Consider the following 18,772-nt stretch of genomic DNA (forward strand, 5'->3'; position numbering starts at 1 on the left):
GCCCATCTCTATTTATGACAGGCTGGAGAGGTGAGTAATTCGCAGTACATCAGCTATGAACTCTTTGACAACCCTTGATCACCATATAATCTGGCAATCATTACACACCAGAAATATTAGCCTTATCCTATTAGTGCCCATAGAGCACTACATACATGTATTATATTTTACCACCTTCCAATATAATAAACCATGAGTTACTCCCTAAGTCACCAGAAACATGATCGTTAACTATTAGGTAACACTAAAAATTTTCACAGGAAGTCACCACAGCAGCTATACAAAATGTCATGTTTTATAGTTCCCTTTTTGGCGCACTATACATTACAAAAAGGAGAGAATTTTATATTTATATATTAATTTTATATGCTTAGTCCTATTAGTCATTGGATAGCAAAAGGCTTTTACCACTTTCTGTAAAGGAATAATATTTGTATCAGTGCCATTAGATAAAGAAAACTTTGTACAGCTCGGAATAAATATTTGAGCCTTCTAATATCTTGTTACACTAGGCCTGATGAAGTCATCTGGATAGTTTGCAATTTGTAGTTAAATTAACCATTTAGCCATCAAAGCAGAATGTTTGCAATTGACTGCCACGATGGGACATTATACTGTGTGGAGGGGCCGCTATGGGCCATTATACTTTATGGAGGGGCCACTATGGGACATTGTACTGTGTGGAGGGGCCACTATGGGACATTATACTGGGTAAAGAGGCTGCTATGGAACATTCTACTTTGTGGAGGGGCCACTATAGGACATTATACTGTGTGGAGGGGTCACTATGGGACATTATACTGTGTGGAGGGGTCACTATAGGACATTATACTGAGTGGAGGGCCACTATGGGACATTATAATGGTGGAGGGCCACTATGAAACATTACACTATGTGGAGGGCCACTATGGGACATAATACTGGTGGAGGGCCACTATGGGACATTACACTGTGTGGAGGGGCCGCTATAGGACATTATACTATGTGGAGGGGCCGCTATAGGACATTATACTATGTGGAGGGGCCACTATGGGACATTATACTGTGGAGGGGCCGCTATGGGACATTATACTGTGGAGGGGCCGCTATGGGACATTATGCTGTGTGCAGGAGCTACTATGAGACTTTATACTGTTTTAAGGTCACATTGGGACATTATACTGTACTTAAATGGGACATTATACTGTGTGGAGGCCCCATTGGGACATTATACTATATGTAAATGGCGCATTATATTGTGTGGGGTCATGAGTTTGCTATTGAGCCCAGTCTTTGCTTGTTACTTTCCTACCAAAGACCGCAGGGACTACCAGTTTGTATGGCCTTCCTGTGTTTTTGTGGGATTCATCTGGGTATGCTATTTCCTCTTACACTTAAAAAAGGAAGGAAATTTTGTGAGCGATGGCGATTTCTGAACATCACAGCAATAAAGGCGAAAACAAAACTATTTTTGTCATTCGACTGAATGCAGTTTATTTTTATTTAAGAGAACTCCGATAGTATCAGATTCAATGCTTTTCTATGGGCACATGTACATATCTGTTTTTTAACTGATCTTCGTATCTGTTCCGTATTTCATGTCCTATTCAGGTCTGTTCTCACTGAACGGAGTCACCCATTCAAGTCTATGGATCAGTGAAAAAAATAGTGTCGCCTAGAAGAGATTTTTTTTTTTTAAATGTGATAAATGAAAAACAGATGCAATACAGATGATAAAAATGGATAAAAAAAACATACAAAAACAGTTGGATTGGATCCAGAACTGAAACCATCCTGTGCACGGGGCCTAAAGGGCTTAAAGATGTAAACTATTTAAAAATATCCATGTAAAACATCCTAGTGGGATAAATCAGCCTATAATATAGCCAATCACTTCTAATGTAAATCTAAATGTGTTCTACAAAGTCGGCATTCCTTACAGTTCCGTAGAAATCCATATTCCAGTGTACTACAAGGTTATATACACAAAGAACACACATGGGGCTTATGAAGGGATTAAATAACACCATTTTTCATCAATGTTCTCTTAGTTGACATCTCTGATAATATCTTAACTCTGAATCTGTTCATAGAGATCCACCATGTGGAGGGCAGGGGGTCTCACAAGTTAAGGACCCCGAGAGGTTGTACAACAATGCGATAGTAATGGAAGTAGTATTATTGGGCAATTTGTTAAAAGCACTGTTATTTCAGCTCTGCTCATATGACTATATGCTTTGGATAACATACAGTTTATATTTCTTGCACCCAGATAGATATACCGTACCAACAGTTCTAGACTCCAAGGTCGGACCACTTTTGTTTCAGATGGGTTGGCCGGGATTGGTGTAAAAGAAAAAAAAATCATACTCCCCATCCCTGGCGCTCCTTCATACAGTCCCAGGCTTCTTTCCCTTCCATGCCAACCAATGGTGTAACTAAAGTCTTGTGGGCCACGGTGCAATGTTTTCTCGGGGGCCCCCTACCTCATCCCTACAGAAAACTCTTAATAGTGATGATTACAGTTGCTAAGGAGTTTAATCCACCTTAGTGTGGTCAGGGGAATCTGTGGGTCTCCTTGGTTTATGAGCCAGATGGAAGCTGCAATCTAAATGCTGATGCCAGTGCTTATGGCCCCCTAAGGCTCCTGGGCCTCGATGTGACTGCACCCTCTGCCTCCCCTCAAGTTACTCCCCTGATGCCAAGACTTGTCAGATCATAGCAAACATGACCTCTGAGACCAATCATTGGCCTCACCAGCGACCGGAGAGGAACCAGTGATCTCTTCACTTCTGGCCAGAAGGGAGACTGGGATTGTACAACAGAGCGCCGGGGTTACGCAAGTATTTTTTTTTTTTTTTTTTTTAATTTACACCCACCAGGATGCCCCTGAATTTCAAGGACAACCTTTTCTGGACAATTATCAACTACTGAACGTCCCAATTGGGGGGAAGTTTAGTTGTTAAAAAAAAAAAAAGTGCAGTGCAGTCAGCCAAACATGGCAGTCACATAGACAACTGGCCAAAAATATCCAGCACAACGTATCTGTTTATGGCAGACTAAAATGTACCACTGGTTGGCCTCAAGCGAATGATCTCGGCATCAATATGGCAGATTTTCAGCTGTTTGGTAGTGAAAAGGTCATTTCAGCCAACAAAATTGGAGGGCTGTGCTATTCATGGACCGTGCCCCATCCTGAACATTTGTGGGTGTTGTGCTGAAAAACTCATCTTTTTTTGTTTCATTTTCTATATGTTTTTTTTTTCTGGGTCTGCAAGAAATGGATGACACGCGCAGGTCATCTGTATTTTTTTCACAGACTCATAACCTTTCATTGGCACAAATGTCTGAATAACCACATTGAAATTAATGGGTATGTATTGAGTATGTCCGCAATATTGTGGGCCCCGACATACATGACACGCAAATGAGTGAATAAGGCTTAACACTACTATCTTGGAATATTTTAGAAATTCATGTTATTTATTTTATAGGATTTCAGCCCAAATCTTTCTTAACTAAATAAAAACACCCAGAAGTATTCTCAGATATTTCAGAGCTATTACAAAAATAAAACAATATGAGTGTCATCTGGTGGAGATTAGGTTTTTCCTGCAGCGCTTTTTTGTTGCGGGATGTCCCATGGGGCTTTAGCCTTAGGGTACGTTCACACGATGTAACGTTGCACGTGATCTGGCACGTGTACACGTGCCGGCAGATGACGCGCTCAAAATGCTCCCATTCATTTCAATGGGAGTTAGGAGCATATACGCCGCGTTATTTTGCGCCCGTGATTTTGCCCCTAGTTCAGCTACAAGTAGAAACAGCAAACCTCCAGGAGCTGTATGTAATAGTCAGAAGAACATCTGGAAGTTATAAATCGCTTCCTATTATGGTCATAGGAGGTATTCGGAGTCCTGTACGAAGAAATATACCACAAACATAAAATAGATCCTCACCCTGACACATGTAAAGAGTTACTACTGTGGTCACAAGACACTGGCACAAACATGACACCTCTTTGGCGCAGCGTGGAACATCTCTGGCGCATCAAGTTTGGGTTAAAATTTTTAGACATCTGTAGATTCCCAAGAAAAGGGGCTTAGTTTAAATGTGCCCAGATGTGCCAAAAATGCACCAAAATAGTGTCAAAAATTTCTAGATCAAAGTTAGCGAACTAAAAAGGTGGTATAAATTCAGACTCGACAGACTAAAGATATGGCACTGTGATAAATCTGCTGTATTTTCAGCTGTGTGTCTAACCTTGAACTGTCTAACTATTAGTGAATCGGGGCCAGTGTGAGAGTCTGTGAATTACAGCTGCACTCCAGTGAAACTTATAGCCTAGGTTCACACAACCCAGTTTCACTTGCGAAGCTTGGCACACGTGTTCGCCTGCCTGAACGTCATATCGGGAGTGGCATTATAGTAATATATGCTGCTAGGAGTGCCTGCCTCCCAGTGACATACTATCCCGTACTGTGTATACTATACTATATACTATACTATAATCGCTATGGGACAGTAGGTCACTGGGAAGCAGGGACTCCTAGCATCATAGATATCTATACAGCTAGGAGTCCTCTCCCAGTATGACCTTCCAGCCAACACACAGATGAAATTCGGTCATGTGAATCTAGCCTTAGGGTGCATTCACACAATGTAACGTGTAGTGTGATCTGGCACGTATACGGCGTGTCAGAGTTTGAGTGCTCAAAAAGGTCCCATTGATTTCAATGGGAGTTACGAGTGTATACACCGCGTTGTTTTGCGCCTGTAATTTTACGGCCGCGTTGTATACGCTCGTAACTCCCATTGAAATCAATGGGATCTTTTTGAGCGCTCAAACTCTGACACGCCGTATACGTGCCAGATCACGATACACGTAACATCGTGTGAACGCACCCTTAGTGTGTGTTTACACATTCAGGTATTCAGATGCAGATGTACTGGAGTACGGTCACTTTTATTACTTTTATGATCCACACCTGGTTTTGGCTTCAAAAACCGCATCTGAAAACCGCAACATTGCAACACACCCCTGTCTTGTATTAAAATCACAGCAGCTAAGGAAGATGGCTATAATATGATAGCGCCTAAGAAGTTCCAAAAAATGTTTAAAAAATCATTAAAAAAAATCAAAACAATGTGTAATTTATTATCCTGAAGGAGGAGAATACTGTGGCTTAGCTCAGAGGCTATGTTCACATTACAAGGCTTTCCAACCTCTCAGAACTTCTGCTTTTATTTAAACATTGCCGGCCATGATGACAGATACAAGGGAAGGTCTCATGTTTCCGTCCCTCATCCTGCCATGCTGATAGATCAGAACAGTGGAATGACCGGATTGTGAAACTGACTTTAATGGGATTTTTTTTTTTAATGTCAGTTCACTGTATGCTGCAGGTTACTCAAGAGACTTAGCACGTGGTACAATTGCATTCTCTATATAGAAACACGTTGACCTCTTCCAAGTCTGAAGTCACCAGGGGAAATTCCAGTTCTCATGTACATGTTTACCTTCTTATCCCGGCTCCTTTGTGGAATCCACACACTCTATATCACAGCAATCTGGAATCTACAGACTCCGTAGTGACTGGGAATTTTCATATTCTATATTTTGCCATATTATGCTTCTATTTTAGTAAGCACCTCTGCAACATGCACGAGAAACGTTTAACAATACCCGTTCACTCATACATATTCAATACAGTAAGTAAGAACTGTATAGTATTTTAGTGCATAATAAAAAGTACATATATATTATTTAATGTTGTATTTTTTTTTATCAGATATTTATTTTGTCACCTTTATTTTATAGAATGACTAGCATGTGCCCGCGACTTCGTCTGCGGGTTGGGTGTTGCGCTGAGCCGCTTATATGTAGCAAATTCCTGTTGGTTATGTTCCACCGCACTCCTTACGCCCCCGGCCCCCCTTCCCCCTGTAGCCTCCCTACTTACCGCTTTCCCCAGCCCCCCCTCCCCCGTGCACCTGGCCCCTTCACCCCCACATGCCCTCCTGCGCCCATGCCCATCCTCCCCTGCGGCACAACCACAGCCACCCCTCCCGCTCGCGGACCACTCCCCAGGCGCCGGCGGCCCTCCCCCCACAGCGCGCGACACCAGCCCCTGTGCCCCTGCCGGTTAACCACCTCCCCTGTGGTGAAAAAAAATAAAGGCATTATTGCAAGCCGGCTGGCTGTATAAGCCAGCTGGATATTGGGCGACGCGGCCGTGTGTCCTGTTGTCCCTTCCCCTCAAGGGGCTTTCCGTTCATTGGTGGCCCAGGGGAGGGGGCCGGGGCCGCCCACAGGCTTATCCAGGGCAGTGCTGGGTGGGGAAGTTCCTTTTGGATACCTGCCAGCTCTGACAAAGCAGGGCCTTCAGTTCCATCGTCTGAAATGACTTTTTTGTAATGTATCTTTCTGTCTGTATTTGAACCCTACAAATTGTACAGCGCTGCGGAATATGTTGGCGCTATATAAATAAAATTTTTTATTATTATTATTATTATTATTATTGAATGCTCCCAGGTTTGTTATTGCTAAATTTCCATTACACGCTGCCAAAGGCAAATAGGGCCGTGATAGAAGCAAAATACAAAGATGGTCCCTGCTCACAAAGCTGTAATCTGATCAAAACCCCATGGCTGCATCGAACTTTAAATTAATCAAGACCCCCTCAATGGCGAACCAATTAATGATTATCGGGGGAAGGGATTAACTGAAGAGAAATCCTATGGATCACCTTCCTGAGGGTCCAGGCTTGCACATTACAATGACATATGGAAAGGCGGTGTCTCAGCCTGACTACCTGTATCACATCATGTTAGTATAAACTGAGCAGGGTCTATTCTCTACCTGCACTGCATCTAATAGTTTATTAATAGTTTTGGAGGATGAAGGGATTTGCCCAGTTATAGATATGGATGACCTACCCCATATCAGAAGAGTGGAGGTCTGACACCCCCAGCGCTTAGGTGTTGGAGATCCATCAATCTGATATATAACTTTCAAATCCCCTTTAAGCCTGTCTCTTGTGACAGCTCATCAGTCCATAATGTGTTAAGTGAGGTTTTACATTACAAGCAAATGTATTGCATCATGAACATAAACAATGACTCAACCAGAAAGAATTAAATGCCTGTCACGGTCCTGCTACATATGTGATAATATAAGATAATCCTTTAATAGTCCCACAGTGGGGAGATTTCATTATGTTACAGCAGCATAGTAATACAGATACAGGATAATACACAGTAATATATTACAGACGTAGAAACACATACGGTATACTGAGAAAGAAGATATAGTAGGAGTCCATAGCAGCTAGGGAAGAAAAGAAAGAAGGAAGACTTCAGGATCATTTAGTTCTCTGTGCAGAGTGATCTTCGCTTGGTCTTATATAGATTATACAGCCTGATCGCGGTTGGAAGGAAGGACTTCCTATAGCGCTCCTTCTCACACTTGGGTTGCAGCAGTTGGTCACTTACAGTGCTGCCAAGTGCCGTCAAGGTCCCATACATGGGGTGGGAGTTGTTCTCCTGCATGGAGGTCACCACGGACAGTATATTTCTGTCACCCACCACCTGTATTTGGTCCAGGGGGCTCCCCAGGACAGAGCTGTCAAGTCTATTTCTGCCCCTGGTTGATATATTGCTCCCCCAGCAGACTACACCAGAAAAAATGGCTGAAGCAACCACAGAGTTGAAAAAGGCCCTAAGAAGTGGCCCCTGGAGTCTGAATGCCCTCAGCCTCCTGAGCAGGTAGAGTCTGCTGTGGCCCTTTCTGTGCAGCGCCTCCAAGTGATCAACGCAGTCCAGTTTATTATTGAGGAGCACGCCCAGATACTTATAGGTGTTGACTATCTCAATGCATGTCCCTTGGATCTCCACCGGGGTCGGAGCACCTCTCCGTTTACTAAAGTCCACCACCATCTCCATGGTCTTCCCAGCATTAATCCTGAGGTGGTTCTGCTGGCACCATTCAACAAAATCCCGGTTTAAGTCACCATCAGTGATGAGGCCTGCTATTGTAGAGGATATTGCATAGGATTGCCTCTACTATATGTATGATCATACAATAATAGGAATATAATACATCAGCTCTGTGTGGCCTCTGTTACTGCCTGGGTATGATGGTAAAGTTTTGATTTTCGCAGTTGGAGGAGAGCCATAAAACGTAACCTTTGTCTTGCGTGGATGATAGGGTATAATGTGAAGGACTCTCTCCTGACATCTGGATTTTAATATGTGCAATCCTTCTGTTCTCAAGGAAGATATACCATCACCAGATGTGTATGGCTGTAACACTCCCCTCTCCCTACTGAGAACACATGTACACGTAAACCTGGCGCAAGCGCGGAGGTCATGAGTATTAGCAGTCAACCGGAAAAGCATTCAGCCTACAAACATTGGAGATCTATAACCACCTTCATAGGCTCTTCACACAAGACAAGGATGTTTTTTTACTGTCAGGTCTGGAATTTGCAATGGACAGTGACATTTTATTAGACTTCCCTTAAGCCGCTGACAGCTATCTTACATGTAAGGCCAGTATAGCCATATCTGAGACAACAGATCTATCATTCTGTTATTAGCTTCGCACTTTCTGAAGCATGCTGCACTTGTGCTTTCTTCCAGTAAAGGAACAGAGCGGCCATTGTTCTGGGCAGGACCTTTCACCGCTTACTGCTCTTTATGTGCTAAATTTACTCAATAAAAAATGATTTATTGCATTTGGATAGATATAAAACACAAAGTATGTATCTTCTTAATGTAGATAACATTGCTAGACTTCCTATTATATTAATAATTCAGAGTGGGCATGATGGAGATACATGACAGAGATGGACGGAGAAGTTTGAGTTAACCACAATCTACAAATGCTTTACCAGTGACAACCATAATACGTCTCTGTATTCATTACAGTGGCCCCCATTGACCACATCTAAATAAAATGCTATCAGAGCAACCAGCTTAGGGGGCGTTCACACTTGCGCCCGTGTCCACCCGCTGAGTCTCGATCCTATTCCCCGGAGAAACTGCCTAGGGGACGGTGCCCCGGCGGTCAGTCTTAAAACCCAAAGGCTTACACCGTTGGTTGCACATGTCTATTCTCTACATTGTAATAATACGTATGGCATTGTGTATATTGTTAGGTCACTATTGCTGATAACTGTGCAAGCAATGGTGATTGTACTGTGCACCATCCATGCAGATGGTGGGGGGGTAGGGACCACACTGGCTCAGGAGACCATTGGGGTATACACCTGTATACAACAACCGTGCCAGATGATCAAATTGCTATAACTTTATGGTGTTGAGAGGTACGTGTTATCCCCAAGCACCATATATTTACAGCGCACTCCAAGAAGGGGTTGAAATTTTTTTTTAAATGGAGTCTATCAGCAGTAAATACCTTACAAACCTAATCGTAGAGAAAACGCTTTTCCCTTAATTCGCATGTGAATGATGGAGGCATATTTGGTCGCCACTGCGAGGTACTGGAATTAGCTTTATAACAATCTACTGCTGACAGACTCTCTGTAACTCAGACCTATATACTGTATATCTGAATCTCCTCTATACTACATATGATATTCACATTCACCGCACTACAAGGATGACATCACCAGTGGACTTTCCAGTCCTGTTTCTACTTTCGTTTAAGCCTAATTAAGGATGGCATCATAATCGGAGTTTCCGAGTCCTATTCTTCACACGTGCCTAATCCTAGAACATTTGTTTAGTGCACAATACAGGAGATTTTTTGCAAAATCAGAAGCACCAACAATGAGTCAACTATCCCTTAGAGAAAGAGTCTGAGGTTAAACAAGAAAATCTAGTTGCAGCTTATTCTGCAGTTCTGAACAAAAAATGCAACAGTTGTCCTCGAGAGGTTACAATCTAAATGGAATAAGAGGAGTGGTACAATAAGAACAAGATGCCAACTTTATTCCGGGGATCAGCCCTTTGTACTGACAATAAGGAAGTGTAGGCAGTAAATTGATATGAGCCTAACACCCAGCCAGCAAATGAGTCATTATATATGCAAAGTAGATAGTGATGCAATAAGCGCTCTACAGATCTGGCTGTGGAGACCACATACTAGTAGCTGAAAGTTATGTCAGCAACCTTCAGAGAGCGATTCAAATTGTAAATGTTAGGAATATGTGGAATGGCCTGAAGTAGTGAGATATGTAGGATAGCCACAGCACGGAAGGAGATCTGCAAATGGGAGTGAAAGGAATGGCTTTAAAGAGGTTCTTCAGCAGCTGTGGCATGTATTATACAACATTGTGCCACATGGACCTAGTGTATAATAATAATAATAATAATAATAATAATGATACATTCAGCGATCAGCAATCTTAGGCAATCTATGGGAGTTACTAGTTACTAGTATCAAAGGGTACAATATGGGAACATACTACGATATATCCCCATTAGCAAATGGGAACAGGCTGTTGTGTTTAAGACTGTAGTATGGCAGATCTTGGAAGCAGTGTCGGACTGAAGGGTCTAGGACCCACCATAGAACTTGTTCTGAGGGTCCACCCAACAGATCCTGCTAACAGCATACACCACAGCTTCAGTACAATCTTGCATATACAAGTATTTTCCCAGTATGGTCATTCCCTATAGTACTGTACATGCCCCAGTAACTCCATGGCCAGTGCATGTACAGTACTGTATGAGGAAAGACACGGCCATGGAGCACTATACCTATGTACAAAATTTTGTGATGCAGTCATAGCATACAGGGCTACCAGCAGTAATTTTGAGCCTCATCCACAGTATAAAGCTCCGCAGAGCCCTCCACAGTATAGTATGCTCCCCAGATTCCCCATGCACTATAATGCCCCATAGTGGACCTACACAGTTTAATATGCTACCCAGGGCCCCCACACATTATAATGCCTCATAGGGACCTCACACAGTATAATAGGCTACCTAGAGCCCCCACATAGTATAATGTCCCCATAGTGGTCCCACACAATATAATATGCTCCTCAGAGCCTGGCCCCACCACAGTAATATGCTTCACAGTGTAATATGCTCCCCAGCAGCCCCATACAGTCTAATAGGCTCCCCATAGTCCGCCCCCCCAGTATAATGCTCCACATTGGCCCCTCACAGTATAATAAGCCGTCCGCTGGTCACATGGCAATGCTACAGCTCAGTAACATTGAAATGGTTGGAGTTGACCTGCAGTATGGTCATGTGACCACCACAGATAATGTCACCTCCTTACAAGAAGAAAGCAGCCAAGTTTTCTAAGCCTGCGCAAGTCCCTTTAAATAACACTTGGTTTGCGGCCATTTGGTTTTAAAGGGTCATTTCATTAATTTGTTACTTTTATATGTATTCAACAGAAAGGGAGTGATTTGAACTTAAAAATGTTTTAACTTAAAAAAATAAATAAATAAAAAATTACAAATTTTATTTAATAGACCCCCTAGGGTCTACAATGCTAATCCTTTGCAATGCATTGCAAAATACCATCATTTGTATCATTTGTATCACATCATTTGTATACATCATTTGTATCACCCCCCCCCCCCATATAGCAGTCACCAACGAAGAGGAAGACGAGACTCCACGGACTGTTATACCCCAAACCAACCGCCCCGCCCCACCCCACCTCCAACCCCCCCCCCATATAGCAGTCACCAACGAAGAGGAAGATGAGACTCCATGGACTGTTATAACCCAACCCCCCCCCATACCCACCACCCACCCAACCCAAGGCCCCCCCCCCCCGCCCACCTTACTAGCTTTGGCAATGCCAAATACCTATTCGGACGTGCCAATAAAGCATTTTTTGATTTGATTTGATTTGATTTGTATGACAGGCTTGAACCGGTGACTCATACAAATGAATTCCAGACAAGCCTAGAAGCCTTCCATAGGCTTCCGGCAGGTGACAGCGATCATACAAAAATCTGACTGAGGCCGGGGCCTCAGGGGACGGAAACGCCACGATTTTCCCGCAGCGGAGACGCTACGGGAAACATCGCAGCGTTTTACAGTGTAAGCAAAGAGGATGGATTCGTGCGAATCCCATGCCCACTTTGCGGAAAAAAACACAGAGCAGACACAATGCGATTTGCAAAGCCGTCAGATTGCAGCATGTCAATTATATATACGGAAATGCCAGTGGCTTTCCCGTAGATATAATGGGAAGAGAAAGTCCGCAGAGGAAAACTCCGTGAACTTTCTCTTCAAAGCGCTGCGGAAAGAACCGCAATGCAATCACGCAGCGGTTCTCTTTCCGCTGCAGATACGGCCTGTGGGGCCTTAGCCTGAGGCACCTCAATACCCGTGATCAGTGTGGCCGCTGATCACTGGCATTAGCGCCGGCTCTCTACTGTATGCAGAGACCTGACAGCCAAAAGCTGAGCAGCCTCCATATTTAAATACCCAACATCCACTGTACTATTACGGCAGATGTCGAGAAGGGGTTATATACCTTGGTCACCCTTTGCACCTGCGTTATACTAGGTTCACATTTCCATTGAGCATCCATCTAAAATCGCCAGCAAGCCTAAGTGTTTCGTGTAGCGGTTTTAGTTAAAAAGAATGACATCTGACTGATACCAGACGGACCCCATAATAGTCAGTGGGGTACCTTGGGCTCTAATGGTGTCCAATATCTTAGCAGTCCAGTTATCCGTTCTGCTGTCACTAGTGTGAACCTAGAGTTAGAAGTATGTCCTTATTATACACAAGTACCCGAAATCTCACTCAATATTCCATGTGTGGTCTCACTAGTGTCAATATGGAGGCAAAACTATGTTCTTGTGCAACGGTGTCGCCTCCCCCTAGGGTCCTCTATGGTGCTTGTCCCAGGTATAGGAGTGGCGAGTGGTATGTATGGGCCCCATATGAGTCTTATTGTGTGTCACGGTGCCCTCCTTTATGCATCACATGATCTTATCTGCCTTGGCAGCAGCTGCCTGACACCGGTTCTACATATACTGTCCACCAATACCTCCAATTTCATGTATTTCCTATTGCTACCTGGCGTTCGCTTATTAAATCATTTACACTAATGTATTATCTTTTTTATGGATAGAAGCCCCAATTTTTTTGCTCATAAGTTCACCCAACCAGATAGTAAAGACAATGACACCAAAAATAGATTTTAAAAAATTGTATTCATAGCTGATCACGGATAGCACAAATATATCACATTTATACATTTCCAGTACAAATATATCAAATATATAAAATACAATATTTCTCCAGTATTGTGAGGACACGCAGCCAGCTGCGCTCAGTGCAAAAGTTTTATTACATGAAATCCGGGAAAATAATTTAACCAGCAAATTATTCTCCTTCTTATTGAAATCACTTATCTCTTACTGTCTGACTTATCCCAACATACCCAAATCTTATAACGTTTTCTTAATACATTCCTTGTAATGACACTTTCCAGACCCTTCACATTCACATAATCGGCCTTCTTCAGCACTCAGTATATACTGATGTAGCAGTGATGAGTTTGTCATACTCAGCTCTGCTGCACCTGCACTTATAATACTGCCGATCCCTATGGCACATACACAGACCATCTATACACCTACTTTACCCTTTGGAAGCACATTCTCTAGCCAACTCTTCACTTGCAATAACTTACTTTCAGTAGCTTTATACATGTAATATACAGTACGTGTTATTTCATAGTTCTATAGAATGATATAAATTAACAGAAATTAATATTTTTCCATATTTATAAATAATCCTTCTAAAATAAATGTATGCATAAAACTGCATGAGATCAAATTCATTTCCCATTAGGAATAAATAAATATTAAGGTTAAGACTATAAGTCACTATAGGTACAATTCATTGCTGCATAGACAATGCACAGGTAAGATGCATGTACATACAATACAGGTAAGGGTCATGGCTAGGCAATGTTGAAGTGCAGGGAACAGTTGCCTTCACTGACCATACTGCCTTGATGGACAAGGAACAGGTAGGTGGTCCATAGCATGGTTTCAACCCTTCATTCTTGATGGACAAGTTGCAGGTAGATATTAGTACAAGGTACAGTTCTGACCATGCTGCCTTGATGGACTTTCCGGTAGATCATTGTAGGTAGGTGGTCCAAAGTACGGTTTAGACCCTTCATTCTTGATGGACAAGTTGCAGGTACCGTAGGTGCTACAAGGTATGGTTTCTGTAACCCATGGTGCACCTACCCACATAGTCCTGAAAGTTAAGGTCAAAGTCTTCTGACCTTTCATATAGTCCTGGCACGGTTCTTAATCTTTCTTCGTCGTCTTCTGTGATAGTGTATTAAACAGCTTGTCCCAGTGAGTGAAATAAGGAGCATAATTCGACACAAACTTTTCATGATGGAGGTCGTGATGATTTGGTCCACCGAATATGCCGAACGGTATTAACCTGTGTGTAGACCATGGCATATCATAGCCACAATGATCTTCTACTGACAGGTAGATATGGATGATGAAGATGGCCATTTCAGTCATTGGGTGACATCCCAGCAAGATGGGACTGACGTTGGCAAAGAATCCAAGAGACAGCATTTCCCAGGCGCTGGAATACTGGGTCGCCAAGACAAAGGTGGCAGTGTACTTGTGATGCATCTTGTGAAATGTTTTATACAGCCAAGGAACCTTGTGATGCAGCAAGTGCCAAGCAAAATACTGGAAGTCAAACAGAAGCAGACAGGCAATGATGTCCACTAAGAATCGATGCAGTTCTGGTGCCTCAGCTTGTAACCGTACTGGTCTCCAATACACGTAAGCAACAGTCAGTGGCAATATATATACCAAGTGGCTGTATATGGTGTGTGCCAGGCAGTGGAGCACCATAGCCAAGGTAGGTCTGGACTTTGGCTGTACTTGATACTTCTTCAATGCAGGAATTCTGTGGCAGAGAACATCCAGTACCAGGTATGGAAGACAGAAGAACATGTAGACTGTGAAGGAGAATATAACTGGATAGTAAGGAGAGCTAACCACATGTTCTTTTGATAAGACCAAGTCCCATATTGGCTGCAGTAGGACAGAGCCTGATGTATTTGTTCCCCTCCCGGCGGAGCGGTCTAGAAGGGTTACTTGCAGGCTGTAGTTCATTGTGATTGTTGTGCTCTCACTGGTCTGCATGTGGAGTATATACACTGTGGAGTATATATAACCCTCCTACTTCCTCCCGGCCGCCTATCAGCTACACATTGCTTCAGGGAAATCCCGTCTCACTTTCCACTTGGAAGGAACGCAGTGACGTTGTAGAAGCAAAAACTTTTTTAGATGAGGCAGCAAAAGTGACCGGAATCATTTATCAGACACCTTGTGCGCCAGATTCCAGGAGATTTTCTTATCTGTGTGTAAGGTTCTTACTGTAGATGAGAGTTGGTTTTTATAATAATATAAAATATGTAAGACTGACATTTGTCTACACAAGATTCCTTTTCTCTTGCAGAACTAATGTCCCCATCCTGCTTTCCAAGATGTCAGTGGCGGTACAGACTGGCTGCAGAATATTCCATTCTACTTATACATTACTGTATATTCATACGAGCGAAGAGATTTCTGCAGCAAACACGGAAACTGTACGGCTATGTCCACATGGGACGTATTATCTTATACAGGTCATATTCGCCGGGTGATAAGCACTAATATCACATATTATTTATTATTAATCATCTTGGCACTTCACTTCCATCAGACTCTGAATGATATTTTGATATTCAACACTAAACAGAATCCTCTTGTCCTATGATACACCCATATGTCACAGTATTTGCATTTAGTGCAGCAGTATGGGGGGAGGGGGGCATTGTCAGTAACAGGAGGGGTCATTGTGGCTGACAATAAGGGCAAGCAATGTGGATAGATAAATAGATAGATAGATAGGGAATAGATAGATAAGGATAGATAGATAATAGATAGATAGATAGATAGATAGATAGATAGATAGATAGATAGATAGATATGAGAGAGATTAGATAGATAGATAGATAGATAGATAGATAGATAGATAGATGTAAGATATATATGATATATATGAGATACATAGATAGATATAGATATAAGGATAGATAGTTAGATAGATAGGTAGATAGATAGATAGATAGATAGATAGATAGATATAGATATAAGGATAGATAGATAGATAGATAGATAGATAGATAGAGATATAAGGATAGATAGATAGATAGATAGATAGATAGATAGATAGATAGGTGTAAGATATATATGATATATATGAGATACATAGATAGATATAGATATAAGGATAGATAGTTAGATAGGTAGGTAGGTAGATAGATAGATAGATAGATAGATAGATAGATAGATAGATAGATAGATATAGATATAAGGATAGATAGATAGATAGATATAGATATAAGGATAGATAGATAGATAGATAGATAGATAGATAGATAGATAGATAGATATAGATATAAGGATAGATAGATAGACGTGTAGATATGGCGTAACACATTTAATTTTAGAAGTCTAAGATCCCTTGGTCACACCTCTCACCTTCCATTTCTAAAAGCTTAGTGGAATTTCCAAATCTCAGTTGTTCTTTACATCCTTCACTTCTTCCAGCCTTGATTTAGAATTAGTTACGTAACTTTAGAACAAATGACAAGCCATAGTAGAAGAATAGTTACTCGCCCTCCCTGCACCCCCGGACTATATCTTACTATTGTACGCTCACATATTTACACCCTCGCTGTTTATGGTGGAGATTACACAGGTATCTGAGTGGAAAGATACTAGACAGGCCAGTTTGGCAATGTATAGCAGAAAGAACTTTCTATGGCCATTTACATTCACTGTAATTATCTACATGTTGTGAAATGGTCGCCCGGATATAGGACCAAAGTAAGGCTGATGGAGATTATTCGGCTCCCAAGATACATCACATTATTCCTTCTGATTACCATTTCAGAACATTGACATTTTCACTCTGGTGTATGGGAATCTGTCTGAATTATTAATACAAAAAAAATAAAATATATATATATATATATATATATACATATATATATATATATATATATATATATATATATATATATATATATATAATAATAGCAGTATTTCTTGGGGTTATTTACCGATCCCCGCTCCTGCTCACAGCCACCTCCAACGCCACCGATATATAATATCCATACTCACCTGTCGCGGTCTCATCACATAGTAACCAATAGACGACTCACTGCTTATAGTGGACACGTTCACTACCCGCTGGTACTAGCTGTGACCCACATACTTACCTGCCTATGTCACAGCCGTGTTTTATTGATTTATCAGATGTAATAGATATAGTGACTTTAAGGCAGAGCAGGTAACATTATCCTACATGAAACACTCCAGTTATAGCTGGGGGTATAGTGCTGTGTATTGCAGAAATACGCTAGATATTTGTCATCTGAGGATTTATGTAACAGACCTGCAACAAAGGCATCATTCTGGTCATTAAAATATTAACATACAATCACTGGATCATTTAGCCCTGTAATTTTTCCTTTATATATAATCTATATCTATCTATCTATCTATCTATCTATCTATCTATCTATCTATCTATATATATTTTATGTGTGGTCCAGATCCAAGGAGTGAGGGGAGATGTATAGGTCTGTCCTGTAACCCTGAGTCGGGTGAGACAAAGTTGTGCTTATTTTTTTTCATGTGGCTGATAGGAAGCCACATGTATAGTTAGGTTAACATTTCTGTTTAGTTAGTTGCTCAGACAAGCAGGATTTTATTTTTTCGTGGCATTTACATCTCTATATTCGGGCATTAACCAGGCGTTCTCCTTTATATTCTATGGGGCCCATGGGTTTCTGAAGGTAACCGCTACTTTAAGTGGATTAGGTTTGCGTTCGGGGAGTCCCCAAGAGGAATGGAAACCCAAACACAGCTGTGAACCAAGCAGCTTTGTAAGCTTCAGAAGAAGGTTCTCCTCCTGGTCTCTTACTCCCAGAGACCCCCCCCCCCTTCCCTTGCTCTGTTTAGCAAGGGGTGTATGTGTCTAATATATATATTTGGGGGCTCCAATACACCTCCCTACCTATCCCATCTTTACCTTTTCTGTTCTGTTACATGGTATAGATTTTAATGCATTACTAAGAAAATTGAGGTTTTTATGTAATTTCTACCTCATTTCCTATGCCCATCTGCTTTCTCCTTCCTTATTTATTTTAATGTGCATTGTGTAATACTTCATTTTTCCTGTGGTGGCGCTGCAGTAAAATTTTAAACTTGCTGACAGAAGTGGTCCTTGCAGGGGATTATATGAAGTGTATACAGCACACACAAGTATAGTATGAATACCTATAGACCTACAATAACTATCATTCTCATCCCCCCTTGAAAATTGACTTTTGCCATGTTATTCATCTACAGTTAAAAATAATTGAAAAAATTCTGGAGTTCTTACTCTGACCACTAAACTAAACCACTAAAATAATCATTTTCTGTTTCCAGCTGATCTTTGAGGGTGCTGGGTGTCAGACCCCGCTGATCTTTGATTAACTATTCAAAGGATATAAGCCTGAAAAATGCCTTTAACATAAAAAAAAAAAAAAAAAAGCTAAAGAATAGATCATGTGACAGTCATAGAGTACGGCTCCATTTACATGAGGATTATGGACTACATAAGAAGTATATGTTCTATCCCCTATCATTTTTTTATGCATCAAACATATTGCGTAAGAGTCATATGGTTAGCAGGCAAATATCTAGATGCTATCTTGTAAAAAGATATTCAAAAGGTGCGACACACACTCAGGGTA

At 41.6% G+C, this 18,772-nt stretch overlaps 1 protein-coding gene across 1 annotated transcript; it reads right to left on the reverse strand.

Moving 5' to 3' along the window:
• Nucleotides 1–13,158: 13,158 nt before the first annotated feature.
• Nucleotides 13,159–15,100, reverse strand: CH25H (cholesterol 25-hydroxylase). The gene has a single exon (XM_075288261.1). The coding sequence runs from the start codon at nucleotides 15,090–15,092 to the stop codon at nucleotides 14,256–14,258; it is 837 nt and encodes a 278-aa protein (XP_075144362.1). The 5' UTR covers nucleotides 15,093–15,100; the 3' UTR covers nucleotides 13,159–14,255.
• Between the last annotated feature and the right edge of the window lie 3,672 nt (nucleotides 15,101–18,772).

Source organism: Leptodactylus fuscus, chromosome 10 (assembly GCF_031893055.1).
Source record: "Leptodactylus fuscus isolate aLepFus1 chromosome 10, aLepFus1.hap2, whole genome shotgun sequence".
NCBI lineage: Eukaryota > Metazoa > Chordata > Amphibia > Anura > Leptodactylidae > Leptodactylus > Leptodactylus fuscus.

Excerpts from the sequence above, each read along its gene's own strand:
- CH25H (XM_075288261.1), bottom strand. The coding sequence starts at position 15,092 with ATGAACTACAGCCTGCAAGTAACCCTTCTAGACCGCTCCGCCGGGAGG.